At 43.2% G+C, this 23428-nt stretch overlaps 1 protein-coding gene across 5 annotated transcripts in view; it reads left to right on the top strand.

Moving 5' to 3' along the window:
• AMBRA1 (autophagy and beclin 1 regulator 1) overlaps positions 1–23428 on the top strand; it is a 123381-nt gene that overhangs the window by 7255 nt on the left and 92698 nt on the right. For 3 of the 5 annotated variants that reach the window (XM_065754876.1, XM_065754873.1, XM_065754875.1), the window contains 6 exons: positions 1409–1668; positions 1919–1977; positions 2714–2897; positions 3542–3714; positions 4440–4506; positions 5090–6549. In XM_065754876.1, coding sequence (XP_065610948.1) covers positions 1534–1668; positions 1919–1977; positions 2714–2897; positions 3542–3714; positions 4440–4506; positions 5090–6549 — 2078 coding nt within the window. In that variant the 5' untranslated portion in view covers positions 1409–1533. Of the gene's footprint in view, positions 1–1313; positions 1669–1918; positions 1978–2713; positions 2898–3541; positions 3715–4439; positions 4507–5089; positions 6550–23428 lie in introns of those variants that run through there. The other 2 variants (XM_065754877.1, XM_065754874.1) reach the window with 2 other exon arrangements.

Genomic DNA, 23428 nt, shown 5'->3' with positions numbered 1-23428 from the left:
TGTTAAAATAGAAGATCCCCATGTTGTTCATGTTAAGTATCAGGGAATTTCCAGCTAACTTGAATTTCTCTGCTCTGAATTTATTTTCTCTGGAGGCTGACGCAGTTGTTCATCACTTTCAACGCACTTTGTTGAACTTTTACAAATAAAAACTGGTTTGCTTTATCAGAACTTATTTCCTGGCTTATCTCGTGAGCTCCTCCATGTAAGCAGCAGCTGTCTTCAATCATCTGCTCAGGAGGCTTTTTGTTTTTAGGGAGGAAGGGAAGGTTTGCTGATGACTGCTTTGAATTTTGTCACATAAGGATTAAACTCTTCTTGTGTGCAAGAATCTTTTTTTCTGTAATGTATGGTGGGTTCAGGGGTTTGGTTTTCTTTATGTTGCCACTTTCTTCATAACAGCATATAGGTGGTTTTGTTCAGTGTGACATGGAGCAGGGAGGGCTCATCTTTACATCTTTATGTTGTAAAGAGATGACAGAGTAGTATATGTACTCTGCTGGGATCAAAAGGTAATAGCATTGCACCAGTATTCCTTGTTCTGTGTATTCTAAAAAAAAATTTAATTGGAGAGCTTTTGATAACAAACCTCTACGTATAAGACCATGAGGCTTTGTAACATGATTGCGGTTAGGGTTGCTATGTTTGTTTCTGTCAAATTACTATTTTTTATTTTTTTATTTTAGGAAAAACAAAACAAAATACCCAGATAGTACTAATGCTTTTCCATGGTAGCTCGAAGTGTACTAAAAGCATTAGTCTCTGCCTTTTGGTATTACTTGGGAAAGATGATGTGCAGGCAGAATGAATCATCTCAATGGAACTGACCTCTACATCACTAGAGCCTTCAGTGGAAGGCTTTGGTCTGAAAAGTAGTTGTTTTCATACATTGTAAACTGTTGGGATGGAATTGGAAATAATTAGGATGTGAGGTGTGGCAGTTGTCTGACCTCTGCAGTGCTACAGGTTACTGTTATTGAAACCTGTGTGATTCCCCTGAGGCTTCTGTCTTGTGTTGTCAATTTTTTAATGCTCTTTCTCTTGCTATCTCAGTCTTCCCAGATAAGAGGTTTCTCTTTGAGATTCAAAGACTGTCAGTTTATAAATCATCTTTCTTTAATACGTACAGCAAGAGATGCTGGGAAGGGTGAGTTTTCAATTTCAATATTTTAATTCACTTTAGTTGTGTTATATCTAGGACACCTGTATGTGGAAAGGGCTGGATGCTTTCAAAAACCTTTTAAAGTAATCTTTCGTTTCAGAACTGTCAAATTTGGGTCTTGATAATGGAAGAAGGTAGCAAAAGCTGAGAGAGAGATTTTCCTCTTAAATCCGGTGTAATGGGATTTAAAGTTGTTTTTCCATCCAGCTAAAAACTGCCTTTCTTATCATTCTCTTCTCTTTCTAGGTTTTTATGAAGATAAAAGGTTGAAATGTGGATAGCTTGTTGGTAGCTTGGTGCTGGTTGTCATCTGGAAGGTTCCCGCTGGTGTCTTCTCCCAGTAGTTGGTGTCACATTGTCTGCTGAGAGTCATGAAGGTTGTACCGGAGAAGAATGCAGTTCGCATCCTGTGGGGTAGGGAACGAGGTACCCAGGCACTGGGTGCTCAGCGGCTCCTGCAGGAGTTGGTGGAGGATAAAACTCGATGGATGAAATGGGAGGGCAAGGTAAGGTAGTGGAAGAGGTGTGCAGGTTGATGTTGGAGTGGGGGGTGGGAGGCAGGGATTTGAAATAAATTCTCCCGATTGTATATTTGATGTGTTACACTTGATATGCTCTCTGGCTATGTTCAGTTCCCGCAGTGGTGCGATAATAGATATGTTCCTGCAGTGGGTTCCACTTATTGTCTGTGTGGCTTACAGTTCAAGTATGATCATATGACACTTGCAACACTTCCTGCTTTGTTGGCTTTTTCAGAAAGTTGAGTTACCAGACAGTCCACGCTCCACCTTCTTGCTGGCGTTTAGTCCAGACAGGTAATTAACTCCTAGTTCATTCCCTGTTTCAGCAGTCTCCTTACACTTAGAAAAGTGAAGGAGGTTTGTTCCTGTTGAGTTGTTCAAGCCTGAACAGCCAAGAGAAACTTCTAGTTCTTGACGCTCATGGACAGAACTTGCACACCTTCCTAATTTTGCAGCTTCAGGCATAGCTGATATTTAATTTCTGAGGTGTCCAAGTGATGTGTAGTTTTAAGGAGGAAGGATTTGTATGGCTGCCGTGAAATTTCATTGAAAAACTTGAGGGAGTGAAGGGTGCTTCATCACGATATATCAAGTGTTGGGGCACATCCACTGGGATATCGAGGATGAAAGAACAGAGCAGGATCGTGCGTGTGTTGGAAAAAGAAATGGAGGTGGGATCTCTCAGTGTCACTTGACTCTGGTTGAGCTGTGTGGAAAATTGGAATTGTTTATTTGCCCCAGACAGTCACGCAAAAGAGTTCCTTCTGAGATGTATGTTGACTCTGGCTTTAAAAGTCAAGTTTGTGCTCGTGGATCTGATGAGCTCGCTTGCATGAACCCCAAAATCTGGCCACAAGAACCTCTATTGCCTTTGGTGATACACCAGCCTCTTAACCTTTGAGTGTGGGGCTCTGTGTGGGACTGCTGCTGGGTTAGACGTGGAAGGACTGTGTTGAGTTGAAGCTGAACACAGTTTGATTTTGTTGTACTCTTTTCATGCTGATGTTTATCCTGCCTTTTGCATTCCCAGGACCCTAATGGCTTCCACACATGTGAACCACAACATTTACATCACAGAGGTGAAAACGGGCAAGTGTGTTCATTCCTTGGTTGGACATCGCCGTACTCCCTGGTGTGTGACCTTCCATCCCACCATCCCAGGCCTCATTGCCTCAGGATGCCTAGATGGGGAGGTTAGAATTTGGGATCTACATGTAAGTCTTTCCTGAAACTCATACACCTTTTATATTTGGTTGGTGGTTGCCCTTTTTAGTCTGAAATTGTTTCTCAAATGTTGCCTGGTAAGAAACGTGTTTGAAAGTTTTACGTAGAACAGACTGTAGCCGTCCTCCTTTGTCTAGAGAGATGGTGATGGGTTCTTCCTTCAGTCAGGCCAGGTAGGTTGTTGTTCTTAGCCCTGCACATATTTGGTGTAAGTGGTACAAATACTGTAGTTCTGGAGAACTTTGTGCAAGATGCCTGTACAGCTTATGTGAAAGACTTGACATCTTTCATTCCACTGGGCATATCTGAACTTTTCATTAGAGAAGCTGCTGTTCTTCTGCCTGTTCTTCTTTGCCAAATGGTTATCCCAGAGACAAAACTTGTGTACTCACCAGTTGTTCTGAAAGGCAGTGTTTGTATGGGGTGCTTGAGACACTCTTAGATGTAAAAATACATTTGTGGTCATTGTTGCAGATAGCGCTATGTTCTGGATGTGGGCTCATAAGAGTGGCTGTTGCTGTTGAAAATATGTCACTTCCATGCTGTAGGCAGTCTTGGAGAGAGTGTGTACATGGAAACCCAATGATCTCAAACTGCGTGGTAAACTGCTTGTGATTCTTGACTCCTCATTCAGGGTGGAAGTGAAAGTTGGTTCACAGATAGCAACAATGCCATTGCATCGCTTGCTTTTCATCCTACGGCTCAGCTCTTGCTGATTGCAACTGCCAATGAGATACATTTCTGGGACTGGAGCCGTCGAGAGCCTTTTGCGGTGGTGAAAACAGCCAGCGAAATGGAACGGGTCCGGTGAGTTCCTGCTTCCAGGGGGAATCGACTCTTATCTAGAAGAAATGGTCTGGCTTGGGGACTGGGGGCTGTTCCTATGGGATGCTGCCCCCTTCACACGGAGGGAGAGGAGAGAAGCATTGTCTGCATCTCTTTCACCTAACTAGTAGAATGAGTTCTGTGAGCAGGGGGAATAGCAATTGGAAACAGTGTATCAGTTTGACCTTATTTATAGTCCTATAAATGTCTCCAGGATCTACTCTATTTTTGTTTGTAAACTTGGTCATTAAACCTGTCAGCGTTAAGGATGAGGGAACCCAGAAGTTGCTGGAATAGAGTGCTAAACTACTATGCAAGTGCAATTACAGAGAAAACTGTAGCTGGGAACTTGAGCTGTTTAAAACAATGAAGTAACATTCAAGAGGATTTAATCTCTTGCTTTATACTTAATTACAGTTTGTAATACGTACACCTTCCCTAAAACTGGCTGTTTCAACTGAAAAAGAAGTGCTTGCTTCCAGCTTTTAACTCCTCTGTAGTGTTGCTGTGGACTAAAATTTTTAGGAAAATAAGTATATTTTCTTAACGCGTTAAGTTTTTGACATCCTTCAAAAGCAAAGATGGTAGTGTAGTAACATCCTCATGGTATATATTTCGTGTAGGATTTTCTTTTGTGCTGTGTCCAACTTCCTGTGTCAGTGTGGAATGTGAGCTGATGATTGATGCTGTCTTTGCTTTTGTTTTAGGCTAGTACGGTTTGATCCCTTGGGACACTACTTGCTCACAGCAATCGTTAACCCTTCCAACCAGCAGGTAAGGGAAATGTCGGTAGATGCACTGACTGACTCTTTTCAAGATACTCCACTTGTATTAACCCTAGTCTGTTCCTAAGCAGCCTTGTGCTTCTCCAAAAACCTGAAGACTTTCCACGCAGAATTCTGTCCCAACTTAATGAGTCATAGGAATGTTTTCACATAATGTGCGGGGCTATTAAAGAGCTCTTAAGTGTGCTTATTTTGCCCCCGCTGTCATTAGTGGTGGGACAGATTTCTTCATGCTCTTTCAGTTGTTTTGTGACGTTCTCTTGGATTTGAAGCTGTGCAAGCTATTAGCAGCGCTCCTCACAGCTGCTGACTCTCAGATGCTGCTGATTCTGTTGATATAAACGGTGTTGTTGAAGCTCACTGGGCTGCAGGAAGAGCTTGTCTGGATCCCAAAAATGAGCTCCTTTGAAGTCAGGCTTCCTGCAAGTCAACGCCAGACTCTTATTTTCACCTCTAGCAAGAGGCTTTATCACATCTTTTCATCTGTCTGGGATAGTAGTTGGCTTGCTTGTGTTTATCTGGAAGTGTAGGATTTTTGCTGTGAGGAGGCTGAACTTTGTTTCCTTCTGCAGAGTGACGAGGAAGTGGAAATCTCCGTGGACAGCACAGAGATGCCACATTATCGCCAGCGCGCTATCCTTCCCTCTCAGCCTGTGAGACGCACACCTCTCCTCCACAACTTCCTGCATATGTTGTCCTCCCGCTCCTCTGGCATACAGGTGGGAGAGCAAAACAGTGTTCAAGACTCTGCTACCCCATCCCCTCCACCGCCTCCGCCACCACCACCTCCGCCTCCAGCCAGTGAGAACACAAGGGCATCTGTTTATAACAGGCTCCGGGAGCGTGTCAGCTACCCCACAGCAGAGTGCTGCCAGCACTTGGGGATGTTGTGCCTTTGCAGCCGATGCTCTAGTGCAAGACTTCCATCTTCTCTCTTCCCACACCAGGAAAACGCACCCTCCACGTCTTCTGGGGCCACTGGCACGTCCTTCTCCTCTGTGCAGACAGAGCCTTACCAACCCCCAGAGCAGGCATCTGTAGCACAGGAGGAGCAGGGGATACTTAACAGGCCCTCTGCTTTCAGCACAGTTCAGAGCAGCGCTGCTGGCAACACCCTGCGCAACCTTAGCCTGGGCCCCACGCGGCGGTCCCTGAGCGGGCCCTTGGCAGGCCACCAGTCCCGCTACCAACAGTCTGCAAGAGAGATGGCTTCGGGCTTGGGCGGGTCTGACTGGTCCAGGACAGTGCTGAACATGAGCTCCCGGTCAGAGCTGGAAGCCATGCCTCCCCCTAGGACCAGTGCCTCCTCTGTGAGTTTGCTGTCGGTGCTGAGGCAGCAGGAGGGAGGTTCCCAGGCATCGGTCTATACCTCTGCAACAGAAGGGAGAGGCTTCCTAGCCCCAGGGGCTGAGGCGGACAGTGGTAGTGGCACTGGCCCGAGCAATCCAGCCAGCATCCGTAATGAGCTCCAGTGTGATTTGAGGCGATTCTTCCTGGAATATGACCGACTTCAGGAGTTAGATCAGGGAATTGCTGGGGAGCCCAGCCAGTCGCAGCAGGCTCAAGAAATGCTCAACAACAACATTGAGCCTGATCGGCCTGGTCCCTCCCATCAGCAGACTCCACACAGCAGTGAAAACAATTCCAATTTGTCCCGGGGTCACCTGAACCGCTGTCGCGCTTGTCATAACCTGCTGACCTTTAACAATGACACGCTGCGCTGGGAAAGAAGCACGCCTAGCTACACACCAGGGCAGGTCCAAAGCACATTTGAGGGTGTGCCTCCAAATACCAGCCAGGTGCAGCCTGCAGAGAGAACCGAGGGCAGAGCTCCTGCCTCTAGCAGGCTGCAGCTGGGCAGCTCTTCCACCCCGCAGGAGGAGAGGACCGTGGGAGTGGTCTTTAACCAGGAGACGGGGCACTGGGAGAGAGTTTACAGCCAGTCGGCTTCAAGCAGACCTGGGAATGTATCACAGGAGGCCTTAAACCAGGAAATGCCTGAGGAAAGCTCAGAGGAGGATTCACTCAGGAGGTAAGATATATGCCCGGCCTTCCTCCTCTGTTTTTTCTTAAATCTTTCCCATCTGGTCTGAGTTTCTCAGTATTTTCAGAGTTTAAAACCTTTTCTTACGTGTTCATGTGCTGTCTGTGTAGATGAAAACACTGGGACGCTGCATTGTCTTTAATAGCTGCTGTTGTCATTCTGTATGTAGGTTCTGAAGGTTGTAAGGGCAGGGAGCAGGCCTTTTAATGGGGAAGGAGGATGATAGCACATACAGGCAAAATGACATGCACTTGTAGCAAAGCTCTGGGGTAAACTGTGCTCCTGATGTTTCCCAGTTGTTGCAGAGGAGTGGTAGCACCAGGGTATAATGGTGTCCTTAGTATGTCATACCACTTGCATGCTGTGCATGGAAAATCTGCCCAGGTTAGGCATGGGAAATCAAGCAGGAGTTGAAAACTGCTTTTCTGAGTCAGAATCGTGGAATTGTTTGAGTTGGAAGGGACCCTTTAAAGGCCATTTAGTTCAACTTCCCTGTAATGAGCAGGGATTCCTATGGCTAGATCAGGGTTCTCAGAGCCCAGACCAGCCTGGCCTTGAATGTCTCCGAGATTGGGGCATCCACCATCTCTCTGGACAACCTGTTCCAGTGCTTCATCGCCCTTATTGTAAAGAAAAGCCTTCCTCATATGCAATCTAAATATCGCATCCTTTAGTTTGAAACCATTTCTCCTTGTCTTTTCACAACAGACCCTGCTGAAGAGTATGTCCCCTTCTTTCTTATAGCCCCCTGCCCTTTAGATACTGAATGGCTGTTATCGTGTCCCCCAGAGCCTTCCCTTCTGCAGGTTGAACAGCCCCAGCTGTCTCAGCCTTTTCTCGCAGGGAGGTGATCCATCCCTTGGAACACTTTCATGGCCCTCCTCTGGGTGTGCTGCAACAGGTCTGCATCTCTCCTGTTCTGAGAACTCCACACCTGGTTGCAGTATTCCAGGTGAGGTGTCACTAGCGCAAAGCACAGGGGCAGGATCACCTCCCTCCATCTGCTGGCCGCACTTATTTTGATACAGCTCAGGGTATGGTTGGCTTTCTGGACTGTGAGGGCACACTGCTGACTCATGTCCAAACTTGCCATCTACTGATACCCCAAGTCCTATTCTGCAGGCCTGAGTGTTCTGTCTTGCTGAGAGTTCCTGAGTTGGAAGGATTAACAGTCATTTACTTAAATGTTGCCATGTAGGGTGAGAAAAGGTAAAGCTCCATGTCAGACGGTTGGGCATATACCTTGGTTGTGAGTGTTTGATCAAATCTATGTGCTTTGCTTGCCTTTGATACAGAAGTAAGTTTAGAAAGTGGCTTCTGTTCACCTGATTCTGCTAAGAGCTCTATGGGAGCCTTCTGATAACTGAAAATTGTAGGGCCTGCTGTATTCCTTTTTTAGCGAGGTGCTTCTGTTTTGGAGGGACTTTTAAGACTTCAGATGTAATAGAGGAAACGGAGCAAGACAAATGAAGCTTGCTCTCCACTGGCTTGTGGCAATGATTCAGGTACATAGACATTCTTTAGGTACAGTTTTCCCTCTGCTTTCAATTTGACATCTTCTCAGTCAAGTGATTTATACGTTTGCCAGAGGAAAGATCCAGTCCTGGTGTTTCTGAACAATGATGTGTGCTTTAGGAAAGTAAAGTTTCCAGGTTTGGTACAAATGGTACTGACTGATGAGGCTTTGTACACAGGAGTGCCTGAGGAATGGGAATTCTTTCCTTCTTCCTGCAGATAAGCTGATTATACTCAGGCTGGAACAGTGGCTGCCTTTCTTGTTGCTGTAGTTGCATAGCAAATAAGTTGTGGTGGTCATGAAATTATTCATCTGCTTCTAAATCCTTGCCCCAGTTTTTTTTATTATTTTTTTTTCATAACCTGTCATGAGAGTTTCAAGCTGATTACATGGTAACTACTACTTTCTTGGGCTGTGACTTAGCTGACATTAATTTATATCAGGTATCCTCTAGACCCTTATAAAAGAGCAGAGTGGTGGGAAGGAACTGGCAAATTTACCTTCAAAATGGCACTTGAATAAATTTTACATCATCTTGCTTTTGAAATATAGCTCAGTCTGCCCCACCACGCAGGAACTGAACTGATTGTGGCCTTAGAGCTGAAATCCTGTAACTGGATCTCTGGGTTGCTTTGCAGGTGCTGATTGCTGCTGTCTGCTCTTGTGATTGTAGTGTCCGTACAGGGTCAGTTAGCTACCTGGTTCCCTCTGAAAACAGTTGCTTTTTGCTAGGATGGATGTATTTGAGGCATGTAGCTCATTGAGTGAGCTTAATTCCTGAGGAATTCCTGTAGTATGAAGCCTTTAATGAAATGCTTTTGTCAGAGATTGCTGACAAATTTTTAGGGACTCCTATTTTTTGAGTCTCCTGCTTCTCCTATCAGACTTTCCTTGATAACAAGCACAGCAGGGCTTTCTTCCCTTCTGACTGAAGTGTGGGTGACTGTTAGTGAGGTGAGGAACCTGTAAGGAGTGAGCGATCTGGTGGTAGTGAGGTGCTCAGGGCAATTTCCTTGAAGCAAAGCTGTGTTTGCTTTCCTGTTAAACATACTGGTCAGACCCGTGAAAGGAACCTTGTATGTGGAATACCTGTATCCTGCAGCTGTAATTTTTTACCCTTCTCAAACCAGCTGCTGTAGTTTAATCCACAGGGCAATAACAAGTCAGCAGGCATCCTCTTACCTACTTTTTTGTTTTCCTGTAGAATGAGCAATCCTCAGGTCCATCTGCCGAGTCTTCCAGTCATGGGTTGTGCGCTCTTGATGGACAGTTCTGAACCATTTCTATATAGTAGTATCTAAAATGTGTATTAATTTTTGCAGCTTCAGAAGTCTGCAAAAATGGTGACTAAGGTTCACGAGGTGTAAGCTATGTAATGCTGAAAATGAGTGGGAAATAGAGGAGGGGAGGTTAGTCTTTAAAGCCCAAGGGAGTAAGTGGTGATTGAATTAGCTTACAGTCAATGTAGTCTTTTACCTGTGGACCTGAGGTTAGGTTTTAGCATTAGAGATGTCCACGTGTTTGTTCCTAACCTGCACCTTAACTTATGTTCTTCTTTGTTTCTCCATTAGATGTCCTCATTGGACAGTTGAGCACTTCATTCACAGACTAGCTGAAAATTCCTAGATAAAAATTGCATCTGGAAACTGTGTACATTCCCTACCCAAGGACGGGATCCATTTCTTGACTTGGTTTCCTTGACTTAAAAATAGCTTGATAAGAAGACATAGCTGTAGAGGGTCAATTAAGTTAATAGGTATTTTAATGAAAGGTATTCCTCTTCAGATTGTTGTGTTGCAGCTATACCAGCTGGTTATGAAAACAATTCTGCTCTTTCTGATGATGCTGGATTAATTATCTTGGGCTAATCGTGAAAGCACTAATATGAATGTAATGAAGCTATTCCTGACTAACAGCTCTGGCACCTCTAATAGGAGCAATGTGTCACTGAGAGCCTCAGCAGTACAGCAGCCTTGTCATTTTCAACTTGGCCCAGAAGCAACACAGGCGCTGAGAGGCTTGAAGCTGTGTCAGTGATGTAAGAAGTTGGGGAAAGTTGTGGTTAAGCAGAAGCTGGTGAGATTGAGGTTCAGCTTTTCTGAGGTTCTCCAAGTTGTTCTCATTAATTCAAATGTAGGTTGGTTTTGTTGTTTTTTCATCCTCTGCAGACTGATCTTTGCCTCACTTCTAACATCAAAGTGAAAAGAGCCTTAGAAATCCCTGAAATTGGTCTGTGAAATGTGCTGCATGAAATTGATGATAGAAGCTTTTGGCAAGATCAGGATGAAGGAAAGATAATTGAGCAACAGATGATAGCTGGTTTCATTTTTCTGTAAATTGTTAATTAGAAATGGGTTGAGAAAGCATTGTGTTAATACTGTAATCTTAGTGAGGAAAAAGATCCTGTAAGTACTTTAAGCCATTGTTGTTGCATGGGCCGATTCAGATTTATAATGACAAGTTGAATAAGGATATGACAGATCCTTGTAGTCAGCCACTCGCTTGTGTGTAGCTGATGTCGACTTCTGAAGAAAATGATGTATAAAACCCTAACAGTGGTCCTTCCCAACATGTATTTCAGCTAGCTAATGAAATAGGTACAGTGAAGCAGTGCAGCGCTGCCTAAAAAAACTGATCCAAATCTCCAAGTGACACTTCTCTGACCATTTTATGGGGGTATCAGTGGTGTCTACAGAGCTAGTGATTTGTTACACACAAAAAATTCTCAGTTTTTAAGTCTTTTGTTGCTTCAGCAGTCTGGCCTGATGCCATAGGCCACAATCAAGAATTGATTAGGAAAGCAAGTAGTGCCACATGCATGCCCACAGTTGTGCAACTCAAACCTTACCTTGTGAAACAGTTCTAGGTGAGGGGGGGAGGAAATGCACAAAGAGAAACTTGTCTACACGTTCAAGCTCTAGCTGCTCGCAGTGTGATAAGGGGTGTAATTTTGATACTGTTTACCTCTTTATTTAGACTAGAAATGTAAATGGATTACTGTAAAAGAAAGAGGATTCCTGTCGTTTAGTCAGACACGTTTGAAAGAGGCCTGTGTTTGCTGAGGAACGGTGTTTTATTGTTCTTAACCTTAACGATAAGAAGCTTTGTCTAGCAGCAGTGTCAGGTTTGTCTAGCCGCTCCATTGTGCTCCTTCTAGAGGTCAAATTCTGTGGTCTGAGGAATGAACAGCTTCTGTGCCTATTTTAAGAATGCCAAATGTTTTTGCCTTTGCTTACTTTGGCAAACAGGGTAGGCTGTTGAAGGAGTCTGAAAATCTGAGAAATCTTTTGAACTCTGCCATGTTGCCACACGCGCAGGTAGAAGCCCACGTGAGGTGGGGGAGTTTCTTTTTTCTGGGGACGTCTGTATTAATTCTTGTATATCATTTGCGAGTGTACAGAAGTGCAGCATCTATAGCACTGTGCTAATAATTGACCTTCTTAAGTTGCTTGTTTGACTCGCATGGCTTCTGTTGGTGTGTTCCAGTCTTGGATACAGTATGCACAAATGACTAATGCAAATGACTTTTCCTAGAATTTCATGTGATAGTATCCAGGGGGAAATTTGTCTTTTATTTTGCCAGCTCATGCCTGAGGACTGAGGTCCCCTCTGCCCATGCTTTTGTCTGCACAGTGAGCCTGGTTGTCTTCCCTGGGCTGAGACTGTGAGGAGCTTGACTGAAAGAGGAAGTTATGTACAGAGTAATGACTTGAGATCCAGTCATCAGCATTGTATGTTGCAAGTTTGGCTGTGGTATTGTCCTCAGAAAGATGTCAGTGCTCTACTGTGGTTTCACATGCTCGGCAGCTGTAGATCTCTGCTATGCTCCTTCTAGGCTCACGAGAGCCTAAAGTTGATGGCATGTGCACCAATGCTGTTCCTTCTGCTAGCAGCACACCTTTCTTCAGTCCTGATGCCTTCCTCGCAGCGTGTGGCTCTCCACATACTCACTAGGATATGAAAAGAAACATGCAGTGTTTCCCTCTGAATTTCTCCAAACTCTCTTCATTTTCATATTGCCTTGCTGCCACAAGGTGGTAATGTTGCTTTTATTCTTTGCTTTCCTTGTCTCCTTGCAGAACTGAAGAGTTTGAGTTCTTGTAAACAAGGAAGGAAAAAAAATGTACGTTGAGGTTCCGTCCTTCCCCACCCTGGTCCTAAATTGCAGCATATCTACTTAGTAGCCATACATTTGCAGGTTCTTCAGTGTCTGGGGAAAGGCATGAATGAGGGCCCTGGAGGGGAATGACTCCGATACAGAACGTGACGGAGAAAGCTACTCAGTTTCTTGGGTTTTGTAAGGGTAGTTGTGGAGCTTGAGATGAAATGGGTATTTTATTTAACAAGTGAATAACAGTAAGTTGAAGCTGTAATATCTCAACAACTTCCCAGAATTCATCTCAAATTCTCACTGGTTTCCTACCAAATCTGGAGGTACTTCACAAACTTCCTTGAAGGTTTTTGTCCCCACTTAGATGGGTGTTCATCCTTCCTCTGAAGACTTGCGTAGTATGTGGCTTATTTTCAGGAGGAATGCTTGGCAGTTGTTAGCTAGAGTCTGAATGGCCACCTTTTCCATGGGGCAGTTTATTTTTTTGTTCAAGAATAAGTTGAACCATTACCTAAATTTTTAGGCTTTTCCATAATATAAATATGTCTGTGGTGTTATTTTTTATTTTATTTTTTCTGATGTAAACAGGTATGGCTTACTCATGACCATGAGGGGATGGCTCTTAGGCCTCTTCCGTTTCTAAATTGTAGCTGTGGTGTTGACTTGTGGTCAGGCTGGGACCAGGCTGATTAAACTAGACTGACAAAGTAGGAACACCCACGTTCCTACCTTAGGGATGAGAAGTGCTATATATAAGGTGGAAAAGGTGTACAGTCACTTTTAAAGGTGATTATGGAGTTCCTACTAAAGCCTGAGCCTCTCATGTGCTGCTCTAGTTTTTGGCTTGTTTGACCAGGCTGTTGAGATTTGGGCATATGTTGACTCTTGGTAGCTTTTCACTATTTAAAGCAGTGGATTGCATATCACTCGTATCCTAGCCTTAAAAATAAACCAACCAGAATATTTCCTTATCTCCTGTTGTGGACTTGGAATTGCTTCTCAAAATATATTTCCATGTCTGAAATGTATCATCAAAATGGCTAGAGGTAGCCTAAAATTGAAGAGAAGAATGTAGTGCTTCTGCCTTTGCTTTTTTAAGGGAAGGAAACTGAAGCATGGGGGAACTGAAGTCTTGCTCAAAGCTACCAAGTGTGTCTTGTAGTGGAGACAGAATTCATGTGTACTGTATTCAACCTTGTTTTGTTCCTTAATTAACACAAATAGTGTTGTTACTATTTTTTCTTAATTGTTTACAGCAACTGTGGCTTGTTTATTCAAATATTTAATAATTATTACAGCAGTGACGTATTAAGTTCAATTAAAAAGGGGGAGCAGAGCAGGAGGATGGCAGTGCATTGCTGAGCTTTTAGACACAGCAAAACAATTCTGACTGCTTAGAATAAACGTCAGTGTGAATGTTTTCTTTGCCAAATCTAAACCTACAAATCTGTCAGTAGATATCAAGTGGGTTTGTCATTTGTCTGTGACCCCTAAACGTCACTACTGGAAACCCTGCTATCTTTGTGTCCTGGCACTTTTATTTTGGGCTGCTCTGTTTGAACTGGCAGTGTTTAGACATCATCTTCCTGCTGGGATAAAATTTGTGTTCTGAATTCTTATTGTGTCGTTGAGTGAACGGTGAGCTTGGAAGACTCTGTAACTAATTACAGTTAAACACTGACTGATGAATTTTGGCCAGATCATGCAGGATAAAGACAGTTGGCATTAAGTAAGGTACACAAGGAAGAAAGATTTTATAGGTCTTACAGTAATGTGCTTTCATAGGTGCTGTGGAAAGAAGGGTTTTCTTGCAAACCTTGAAGCCTTTGTGCGTAAAACAGTAGTTTGTAAAAGCTTGTGCTGTTTCAAGCTTGTTACATTCCAAAGACAATTAATACAAATAATGGTAACTGGATATGAGTAATATCTCAGTGGGATAAATGGATGTTGTTAAGGGGTTTGCAGCCTGAGGCAACTGCTTCAGGTTTGTGTTTGGGAAGAGGGACTTAAGGGGAGAAGGACAAAACTGGTGGGTAGGAATAAGTCCTGGAAATGTTAGCATGGACATGCAGGAGCATGACTTAAGCTGTCAGTGCTGAACATAAAGTAAAATACTAATCTGAAGGTGACATGATTACCATCTATGTCGGTGGATGAGATATGTTTATATATATAGGCAGATTATAGGCACACCTGGCTAGGAGATTATAGGCACACCTGGCTAGTGTTGCTTATTTGTCCTTTTTTAACAATGGAAAATAAAAATGGCTTTCATCATGAAAATGTTACAGCAGCCAGCACTGCAGGAGAGGCTTCAGTGGTACCCAAACAGGTGGTTGATCTCTGTGCCAGCTCTCAGGGTTTTCTGCCACTGTCTTGCTTTGGTGCTTTTTCCCAGACTGAGTGTGCTGTCTGCATGGGCAGGAAAGACTTCATTTTACTGAGATGTTAGAAATTTGAGCTTGTGAATATTCTGCAAGCTGTTATGTAGAAGGACAACTGGAAGAGGTGTCCTCTTGCACAAATGTGCCTCCCTCTACCTTTGACAACTGGTTTCCTGACTGAAGAATGCTTTTCTACTTCCTTACTGAGAGTTGCTTGAGGGGAAATAATGATTCTTGTCCTTTCATTCCTGCAGTGACTAATAGAGGTTATTTGCTGTTGCTGAACTTCCTGCCATACTTCAGAAAGCTGAGCATGAGCAGTCTTTGCCAAACTTGGAAAAGGCTTAAGCCTTCCTTTCTTTCTGTTGGACTGAATTTAAATATGCAGCAATGGCTGTAGCAAATTCTTGCAGTGACTTGGCTTGCAAATTGAACAGGTATGAAAGCAACACTACTTTATCAAATACCTTCATGGAGTTTCCTCAGCCAAACCACTTCCTTTCTCTTATCTCTTTCTGAGGTCAGCTCAGGCCTAGAATCAGGAGCACACCAATAGAGGAAATAGGTAAGCGTTGCTTTCCTGCAATCTCAGGGAACTGAAGGCTTGTTTCCCTACAGGTGTCTGTTCTGGAACTGTTTTGTGACTTGTCTTCTTGCTCCTGGATGGTAGCAAGAGAAATTGGGCTTAAGTGTTTTTCCTTTATTAAGATGGAAGAGGTGCATGCTTCCAAACTGTCTTATTTTACTGCTTCTCCTTCAGGTGAGGGTTTCTCTGGCTTTGGTACCTGAGGTTTCCTTTTTTTTCTTTTTTTTTTTTGTGGAGGTCTGTAAGAGGTGACCATGGAATAAAGATATTTAAGAAATGTTGCTTAGAAATTGGAAGACAGCTATCTGAGGACATTGTAAAACAGCTTTCCTACAAGCTGGGAGAAGTGTGCACGGCTTCCCTTTCTCAGAAGCTGTTCTTTGTTAGGCTGTCTGTCTGTCTCCTATGCTGTCTGCATGGGGCTTCCCTTCACACTCCTCCTCCTGCTATAGCATCGTGGACAGCAGGTCCAGGCCAGCTCACTTGGTCTGGAAAGGTTGCTTCTGTTCACCTGTTAACCAATGTATGCTGGGTTTGTGTGTGTGATATTCTACGTAGGAGATTACTCTCAACTTCTTATTAATAGTGGTCTTTGAGATGTTTAACTTCTCTAGCTCTGATTCCTCCATCTTATTGTCTAGCTTGTGGTAAATAACATGAACACCGTGTCTAAGTTTTTTTATTTTGTTTTTTAGTTTCTCTTTTGCCAGTAAACTAGTTGTCAGCAGGCACTCAGACCTTCTGTTTTAGACCCACTTGCTTAGGTGAAAAATTTTTTGAGCTTCCCTGAATATGAGGTGGAGTTGGCAATGCTGACAGTATAACGTACCTCTTTTTAATGCTAATAGGAGCCCTTAATCATTAGATGTGCAGTCACTTAAATATATTGCATGCTCATGCTCATTTTTCACGCTCTTTATGAATGCACACAGCACAGTGTGCCTGGGGACAAATTGCCCTCATCCAATTATTCGCTCCTTATTAGAGAATCTGGGCTGAAGAATTTGCAGTGGAGTGCACATTTACTCCTTGGAGCAAGTAGAGAGAGAGTGAGGGACCTGTGATGTGACTCAGTAATACAACTGTAACGCAAACAGTGATGATTCTTGATTTCTCCAGTTGAGCCATTCTGGTCTGTTGAATAGCTAACATGCATTTTAAACATTTTGCACATACATATTTAACTGATTGCGCCAAATGGCTGTCTGCGTGATGTAACTGACGCCCTCCCTTTCTCTTCTCAAGAAAGCACCTGCTGGAGCTCAAGTCTGTGAATAAACAGGGTTTAGTATCTGCCAGCAAACTGATTCATTTTTCTACTCAGAATGCATTAGTATCAAATCCTTCCCCCATCCTCATGAAGTGGGCAGGCTGGGTATAAGTGGCTGAACAGTCCTCTAGGTCATCCCTTGACCTGAGTCTTTTTGTTATTTCAACCTACCTGAGAGCATTTTAAATGCATTGACCAATGTGCAGTGGGACCTCTGTTTTCAAAGCCTTAGAAACCCACAGAGATAACTGTATGGTTCTTGCCCCCTCAAGAAAGATACCTCCTCTTCAATTCCCTATGGAGAAGTGGGAGTCCTATGCAATTATCCCAGGAGCTGACGCAGATCTGTGTGCGTGGTTATGCAGATTTCTGCTGTCCGTGTAATCTGTAGTGTTGTGATCTCTGAGAACAAGGAGAATTTGAGGCATATGCTATGCATGTGAGGGCAGGTAGGAGAGCCTGCAGGAGAATAAAGCGATCTGCAGGCTCAGGGAATTCAGTGTGTTGGCTGTTTTCTGGCCATGCTGTTAAGCCTTTTTTCATTGTCATGATGACTAGGACCTGGTCTCTGGCTGTATTTTTGATAGAATCGCATGTTGGTTAGAGTCTGTGTAGGAATGCTTGTCTTTAGCTTGGCTTGTCCCATCCTGAGCACTGTTATAAAACTGCTACTATAGAGCAAACAGCACATGCAGTAGCTCAAGTTGTATAAATTTTTTCCTCCACCTCAAGTCTTGCTACAGCAGAATACGTATGGGATCCTTAATTGTTCTTTTTTCCTCTGAGAGTTATTGCCAAAATGATCAATGCTGTTGTAGCTGCTTTTGACCCTTTTAATGTCTATCAAGGATATGTCCTTCCTCTTGCCTGTTGAAATAACACACTAATTGTTCCTTGGGTGCTGTGTGATGAGGACCTCTGAATAATGCTTCCTCATCTTCTTTTCTGATGCGTGACCTTTGTCAGCAGGTGAAATAATAGATTAAGAATGTGACTTTGGGTCCACTTAGGAGGATTCATTATCTTCCTCAGAGCCACTGACCTTCTCTGTGATGAGCTTAAAGGTGCTGTGTAACTCCTGTGGCGTCTGGTGTTAAGTGGAGGTTGAAGTTCCTACTCAGAGAGCAAGTGTACAGTAATAGCAGAATCTGTGTACTATTACCTTCTAATTAGGTGGACGGTGTTAAATTCAATACAGTTAAGTGTTCTTGAAACTGTCTGCTCCTTGCCTCATGATTAAGAGAACTCAAATCCAGATATTTCTTTCTTCTGCTTGTACTTTTACCTGCAGTTCTTTATTTCCTGTAACTTCTATCCCATGTATTCTTTCCCATATAGACAGCACATCAGGTGTTCAGTCAGGATGGAAATGAGTCTGTTTTCTGACTAAAAAATACGTAAAACTTATTTTCTGCAGGGTTCTTACACTGAGTCAGTAAAGAGAGAAAATATTTTTCATGAGAACTTCTGTCCTATACGCAACCTGCTTCTCCTTCAGAAAAACAGATTCTGATTCTCTGAGAACCTCACTCTTTTCAGCTGGAAGGGTGTCTTCTATGTCCCTGTAGCAGCCACCAGTTCTCCCTCTTTATTTGGGAGGAGGAGTTGCACAGCACAGATATGAACGGGGGCTTGGAGGAGTTAACTCACAGCTGTGAGACTAGGTCAGTGTTTAGATTTTTATCAGTACTGACTATCTGAGGATATATCTAATATTTATCTAGGTGTCATGTCTTGCAGGTGTTTACAGCTGCATAAGAAAAGCATATTCTTGTTTGACCATTTCTGCACTCCTAGTCATCTACTTGTGATCTGGCTTAATTCAGTCTTGATGTCAAGCTCTCTATGACTAACAGTAATCATGCAAAAGTGGATCAAGTCTAGAAATGTGAGCTTTGAGGCATCAGAGTATGTTCTGTAAATGACTTAATTTTAGAAATCGTCTTTCAGGCAATCTCAGAAACCACATACTGATTGCTTTTTTATTTTAAGCTTGAATATGAAACTGGTGATAGCAGTAGTGTTTTGCTGTTTTACAAAGACTAAAAAATGTCTAATGGTTTCTGCATATGTGACTTCATTTGTTTTTTTTTGAAATTAGACAAGACAGTACAGAGTTTTCTGGTGAAATAATTTGTCCCTATTCAGAGAAAAAGGAAAGGGCACAAGAAATGAAACCAGTGGACTGGGTTGGCTTAGGTTTTTGTTCATCATAGCCCTGCTTACAGTCTTCTACTGAGTCTGTGTGCGATCTTGAAGAATTAATTGGACTTGTTAGCAGCTAATAAATGGGCTTAGGATTTGAGAGCTGGTAGCATTACTGTTGGAGAAATGGAGAGACCGTTCATCTGTCCTCATGCTTCAGCTTTCTTGTTGTCTGTTAAATATTGACGCTATCAGTTTTCTTTCAGTTATCCTCCTCTTGTTTTAAACTGTTGCTGTTTTTTACATTCATTAGGAGCAGATCCATAGGGAAAATCGCTTGAGAGAGCTGACTGCTAGCTGTAAGTCAGCTGAGAGAGAGGTGTAGGTGTAGTGCTGCAACAGCACCTCCCAGTGAGCGGCAGGGGATGTAAAATCGGGGAAGACAGAACCAGAGGAGGAAGTTCATAGAAGCTGCTGGAATTGTCAGTATACTACTTTAAGAGATCATCTAGAAATGCTGTCTTAGGTCCTTTTCATAGCTGAAGGCTGGGGCTGTGTGAAGGGTAGGAGTTTGTGCTGCCCTTAGGGTGCTTTGTTGGACTGGCTTGTTCTGGTTGTTCTTGTTTAAGTGATACAATTGCTCACCACTCCCTGACTGATGCCCAGCTGGCCCCTAAACAGTGGAAGAGTATGAGATGAACTCGCACCACCTTCGGAGCTCCCATCTGCATGATGTCATGTTGTATGGAATATCCCTTTGGCCACTTATAAGTCAGCTGTTCTAATTCTATACCCTCCCAATTCCCTGTGCCCTTAGCTGAGAATGGCCTTGGTTCTGCACAACACTTCTTAGCAGCAACTGTTAACATCAGCGTGTTATCAGCATTATTTTTCTCTTAGAACCAGAAACATAGAATCATAGTGGATGCTACAAAGAAAACTATTCCATCCCAGCTGTAGCTATGGCACTGCTGTGCAGCATCAGCTTAGGAGGACGGAAGCTGACTGAACAATCATTTGGCTTTAAGGAAACTTAAGTCTCAGCGCTGTGTGAGTGCCTCTCTTTTGGAAGGAGAGGAGAGCCCTTCCCTCTGTGTTTGGATAGAAGCATTGCTCAGTAATGCGTGTGCTGTGACAGCAAATCCAAGATTTGGTGTAGGGAACTGCATATTGCTAGAAACTGTCGCTGAGAAGTTAAATTGCTGCATTTAAGTATCTTCTCAAAGCCTGCCTAGATGAATCATTCTGTCCCAAGAGGCTTTAGTGGTGATCCTCGCCCCCAGGGAGTATGGCACAGTCTGGTAGTTGATGTGCTTAGAGGAGATAGCATCCTAATTTTTTTTTTCCCTCATGCTGCATCTTCTGACATTCAGCTGCTTCAATCCTGAGAAATTTTCCTTTTTCATTTATAGCTCCTTTTTCATTTATAGTGTTCAGCGCATCTGTGTTCACTCTCATGCTCTTATATGAAGGCATTCTGTAACTTGGACTTCGCTTCCTTCTCCCCTACAGTAATGATTGCTGTTATTTGCAGCCACGAGTTAATGGAGTGCATATAGAGTGGCAGTCTCATAGTTCTGATGTCTGATGGAAAAGACATCTGCTGAGACACCAGTGCTGCTGAAAAGGCAGTTTATATCTTCTTGTAGTAGTTTTAAAAACAACAAAAACAAAACTGACAAAGAACTGCAATCCCCCTCCTCCGAATTTAGCAAGCTGGGCCAGAAGCATCTCCCAGGGTGAGCAGAGTTAATTCTCATCATCGTGGCAGTGACTGACAACCTGGAGGATGATAATGTGTGATTTTTCCTGATGAGCGGGGGAGGAGAGTGGAAATTGCAGTTTTTCTGTTAATTGTACTTTAGGTGTCATTTGTGACAATTTCATATTGTCTAGACAGAGAGAGTGGAGCAGTTGCTTGTACAGAGCCTAGTGTTAGCCTGTTATGTATCTGGGTAGCAAAAATAGGAAGCTTCAGGAGGCTGCAAGGGAGGAGAGGAAGAGAAAGAGCTCCAGGAAGGGTTTGGGCTGCAGGCACGATCTGAACCTGAAATGTTTCCAAAGGAAGTGCGAGAGTTATGTATTTTTGTTCTCTCTTTGCATGCTTCTCTGTTGGAAACAGTTAGACGTTTAGTGGCTAGCACTTCCCTGTAACTGCTGCTATTTGTCTGTGCATTGTCTTTACCCTCCTTAATGAAATTGCTACTAGCCTGAGTAATGTCTACCTTGGTAGGATATTGGGCTACGTTAGACCCTGGACTGTCTGGAAACATGCACTCTGTGCCTGTTTTGGGACTTAGAATGGCAAAAACCACGAGTGCAGTGTCTAAGACTACTATAAAATGCAGCACGACTTAGTTTAAAAACATTCATCTGCTCCTTCCTTGAGGAACAGTAGGTTACGCTATCAGTATCAAATTAGACACGTTATTGATTATTACAGCAGTGTACCTATTATTGAACTCATTTGTCAGTACCAGTGCATTCAGATCTGTAACTTGTGCCTCAAGAGCTTAGTCTAGAATGAGTTAGTTAAGTAATAGTTGTTTTTTGTGTTCAGTACTCAGGTTTCAGTACAGATTTTGTTATTCTTGGGAGCATTAAGTGGATCTCAGGAGATTGTTCTTTGCCTTTTTTGTTTTGCTTTTTTTCCTACCACATGTATTGATTTCCACCTGTTTGTTGCTCTTAGTAATTTGAGATGGCACCATTGTAGGATAATTAAGAATCCATAACCTTTAGTGGTTTCTTAGCAAAATTATTTTTGCCCATGCTGTTGGAATGTGACACTACAAAGTGACTTGTGTACCTTGGTGTGATGTAGTGCAGGAGGTGTCTTTGGTGCTGGCACATTTGGAAGGCTGTACTTGAAGGACTGTGCTAACTGGGACCGTTCAACAATGCAGAGTCTCAGAGTGGGTCCTATGGATGGCACTTAATGAAATGCATCTGTTATCCCTCTCCCATCCACGCAGTTCTGTGGGGAGCATCTTCCTAGGGAAGCCTTCAGATTCAGGAAATGCTCATAGAGCAGCAACAGCTCCTTTTGCTTTGCAAGGAGGTGGAGTTGCAAGCTGATGGGGTAAAATTGCATGGCTGTGAAGCCAATAGGAAGAACATTTACCTGGATAACTGGCTGTTGGGTATTAATCTGTGGCTCGGTCAATTGCTGGTTAATGTTTTACTTGAAGTAACACTTAATGGTTTTCATTGGAGATGATCATTGCCATGCAAAGCAAGGCTCTTCAGGTTTTATTTCAAGCATCAGGTAGGGTCTAAACTTGGGAACTGTAGATTCCCCAAGTGGCTGTTCCCAAGCAGAGTGCCTCTTTGCACAACTATCCCCAAGTACTGTGGTGTGTGCCTTGCTCCTGCTTCCTTCTCAAAGCTCCACATTTGGCTGGCACTGGGCTTTGTCACTGCAGGGCAAAGCTTGGCTCCTGCACCTCCTTCTAAAACAGACTGCTCTAAGCCTCCTCTTGCACTCCAGCTGCATGGGCTGGATGTGGGCTGTGGGATGCAGCTTGTCCTGCTGCATGTTTGGGCCTGGCACACAGAGCGAGGGAATGCTGTTTTATTTTGTTTGAAGCATCATCTGTAGAGCGTGAAGCTCTTGATGCGGACTCAGAATAAACTGCTCTGAGTTTTGAAGAGAAGTGCTTGTGCAGAAATTAGATGGGGCTGGTAAAAAAAACAAACAAAGGATGCTTGCAGGCTGCTGGGTTTGGAGAGCTGTTTGTGTGTAAGCAGCTCATAAGAGTAGACTTTAAAATAAATAAATAAAACCCCTCCACAGCAAAACTATTGCAAGTGTCAGTTCTGCCCATGATAAATCATCTAATCATCCACCTTTCTCTGCCTTTCAGAAGTAATCAAAGCTGTTTATATATGTCGTAAGTGTTGGTTTCTAGTGGTTGTAGGTTGTGTAAAACTTGTACAATTAATTCTGGATTGGCTGATTTTACATATTTGAACTTCTGTACTTGGAGAAGGAGAGAGATTTTGGTAAGCCAGAATTCAAGTATGGTAACTTCCTGGGGAGCCAAGGGATTCACATTATCTAGCAGTGCTGAAGATGAGAGTGAATTATTGAAATGAATCAATTCATTTCAATAAGAGATTTAATAACTATTCTTGAGTAAGACAAATAGTTTCCAGGCAGCTTTGTGCCAGAGTTACAGGATTCTCTACCTTCTGGTCAAGTCCTTGTGCTTTGCAGAAAGCACCGAGTCCCAGCAGCCAAAGCATGCCTTTCCAAGTAACTGGAGCAGTCTTGTGTTTCTCCCTGTATTTTAGATTTAAAATTTAAAACTGAAGATTTTATTCATTTCTTTTATTCCTGGAAGGCATTTTAGATCTGTCTTGTGACTTTGATGGGAGGAGGGGTAAGTCTGCTACTGGGAAAAACATGTGTCATTTGCATTCCTGCTTTACTTACCTGAGAAATTCGGGGTAGACTTATGCCCTCCGTATCTCTGTTCTCTTGTGATACTATGACTTGCTGTCCAGAACTGGGAAGTTGGATGTGGATCTGGTCCACCATCCTGCTTCCTGTGTTGACGTTTGATGTCATGCGCTGCAAATGCTAACAGCAAAGAAAGAATGTGAGACTAAGACTGATAGATTCAGACCTTTCTCGCCAAGTGTGTGGGGGGTGAGTAGAACAGATGTGGTGTCAGATCTCTTTGACTTTCAAACCATAACAATTTTCATTTGATTTACAATGACTGGAAAACAGAATTTAGCAGGAGCTCCTAGGCAGAGAGACTTGAAAGGAAACTCAGCTGCCTTATAAACTTTAGTAGTTGATTTTTCTACTCTCCACACCCGCTCAAAATCATCTCTCTTATAAGTG

This window comes from Cyrtonyx montezumae, unplaced genomic scaffold, assembly GCF_038088225.1.
Source record: "Cyrtonyx montezumae isolate F1298 unplaced genomic scaffold, pur_monq_1.0 scaffold_10, whole genome shotgun sequence".
In the NCBI taxonomy this organism is placed as follows: Eukaryota; Metazoa; Chordata; class Aves; order Galliformes; family Odontophoridae; genus Cyrtonyx; species Cyrtonyx montezumae.
This window is presented reverse-complemented; position numbering and strand designations above follow the sequence as displayed.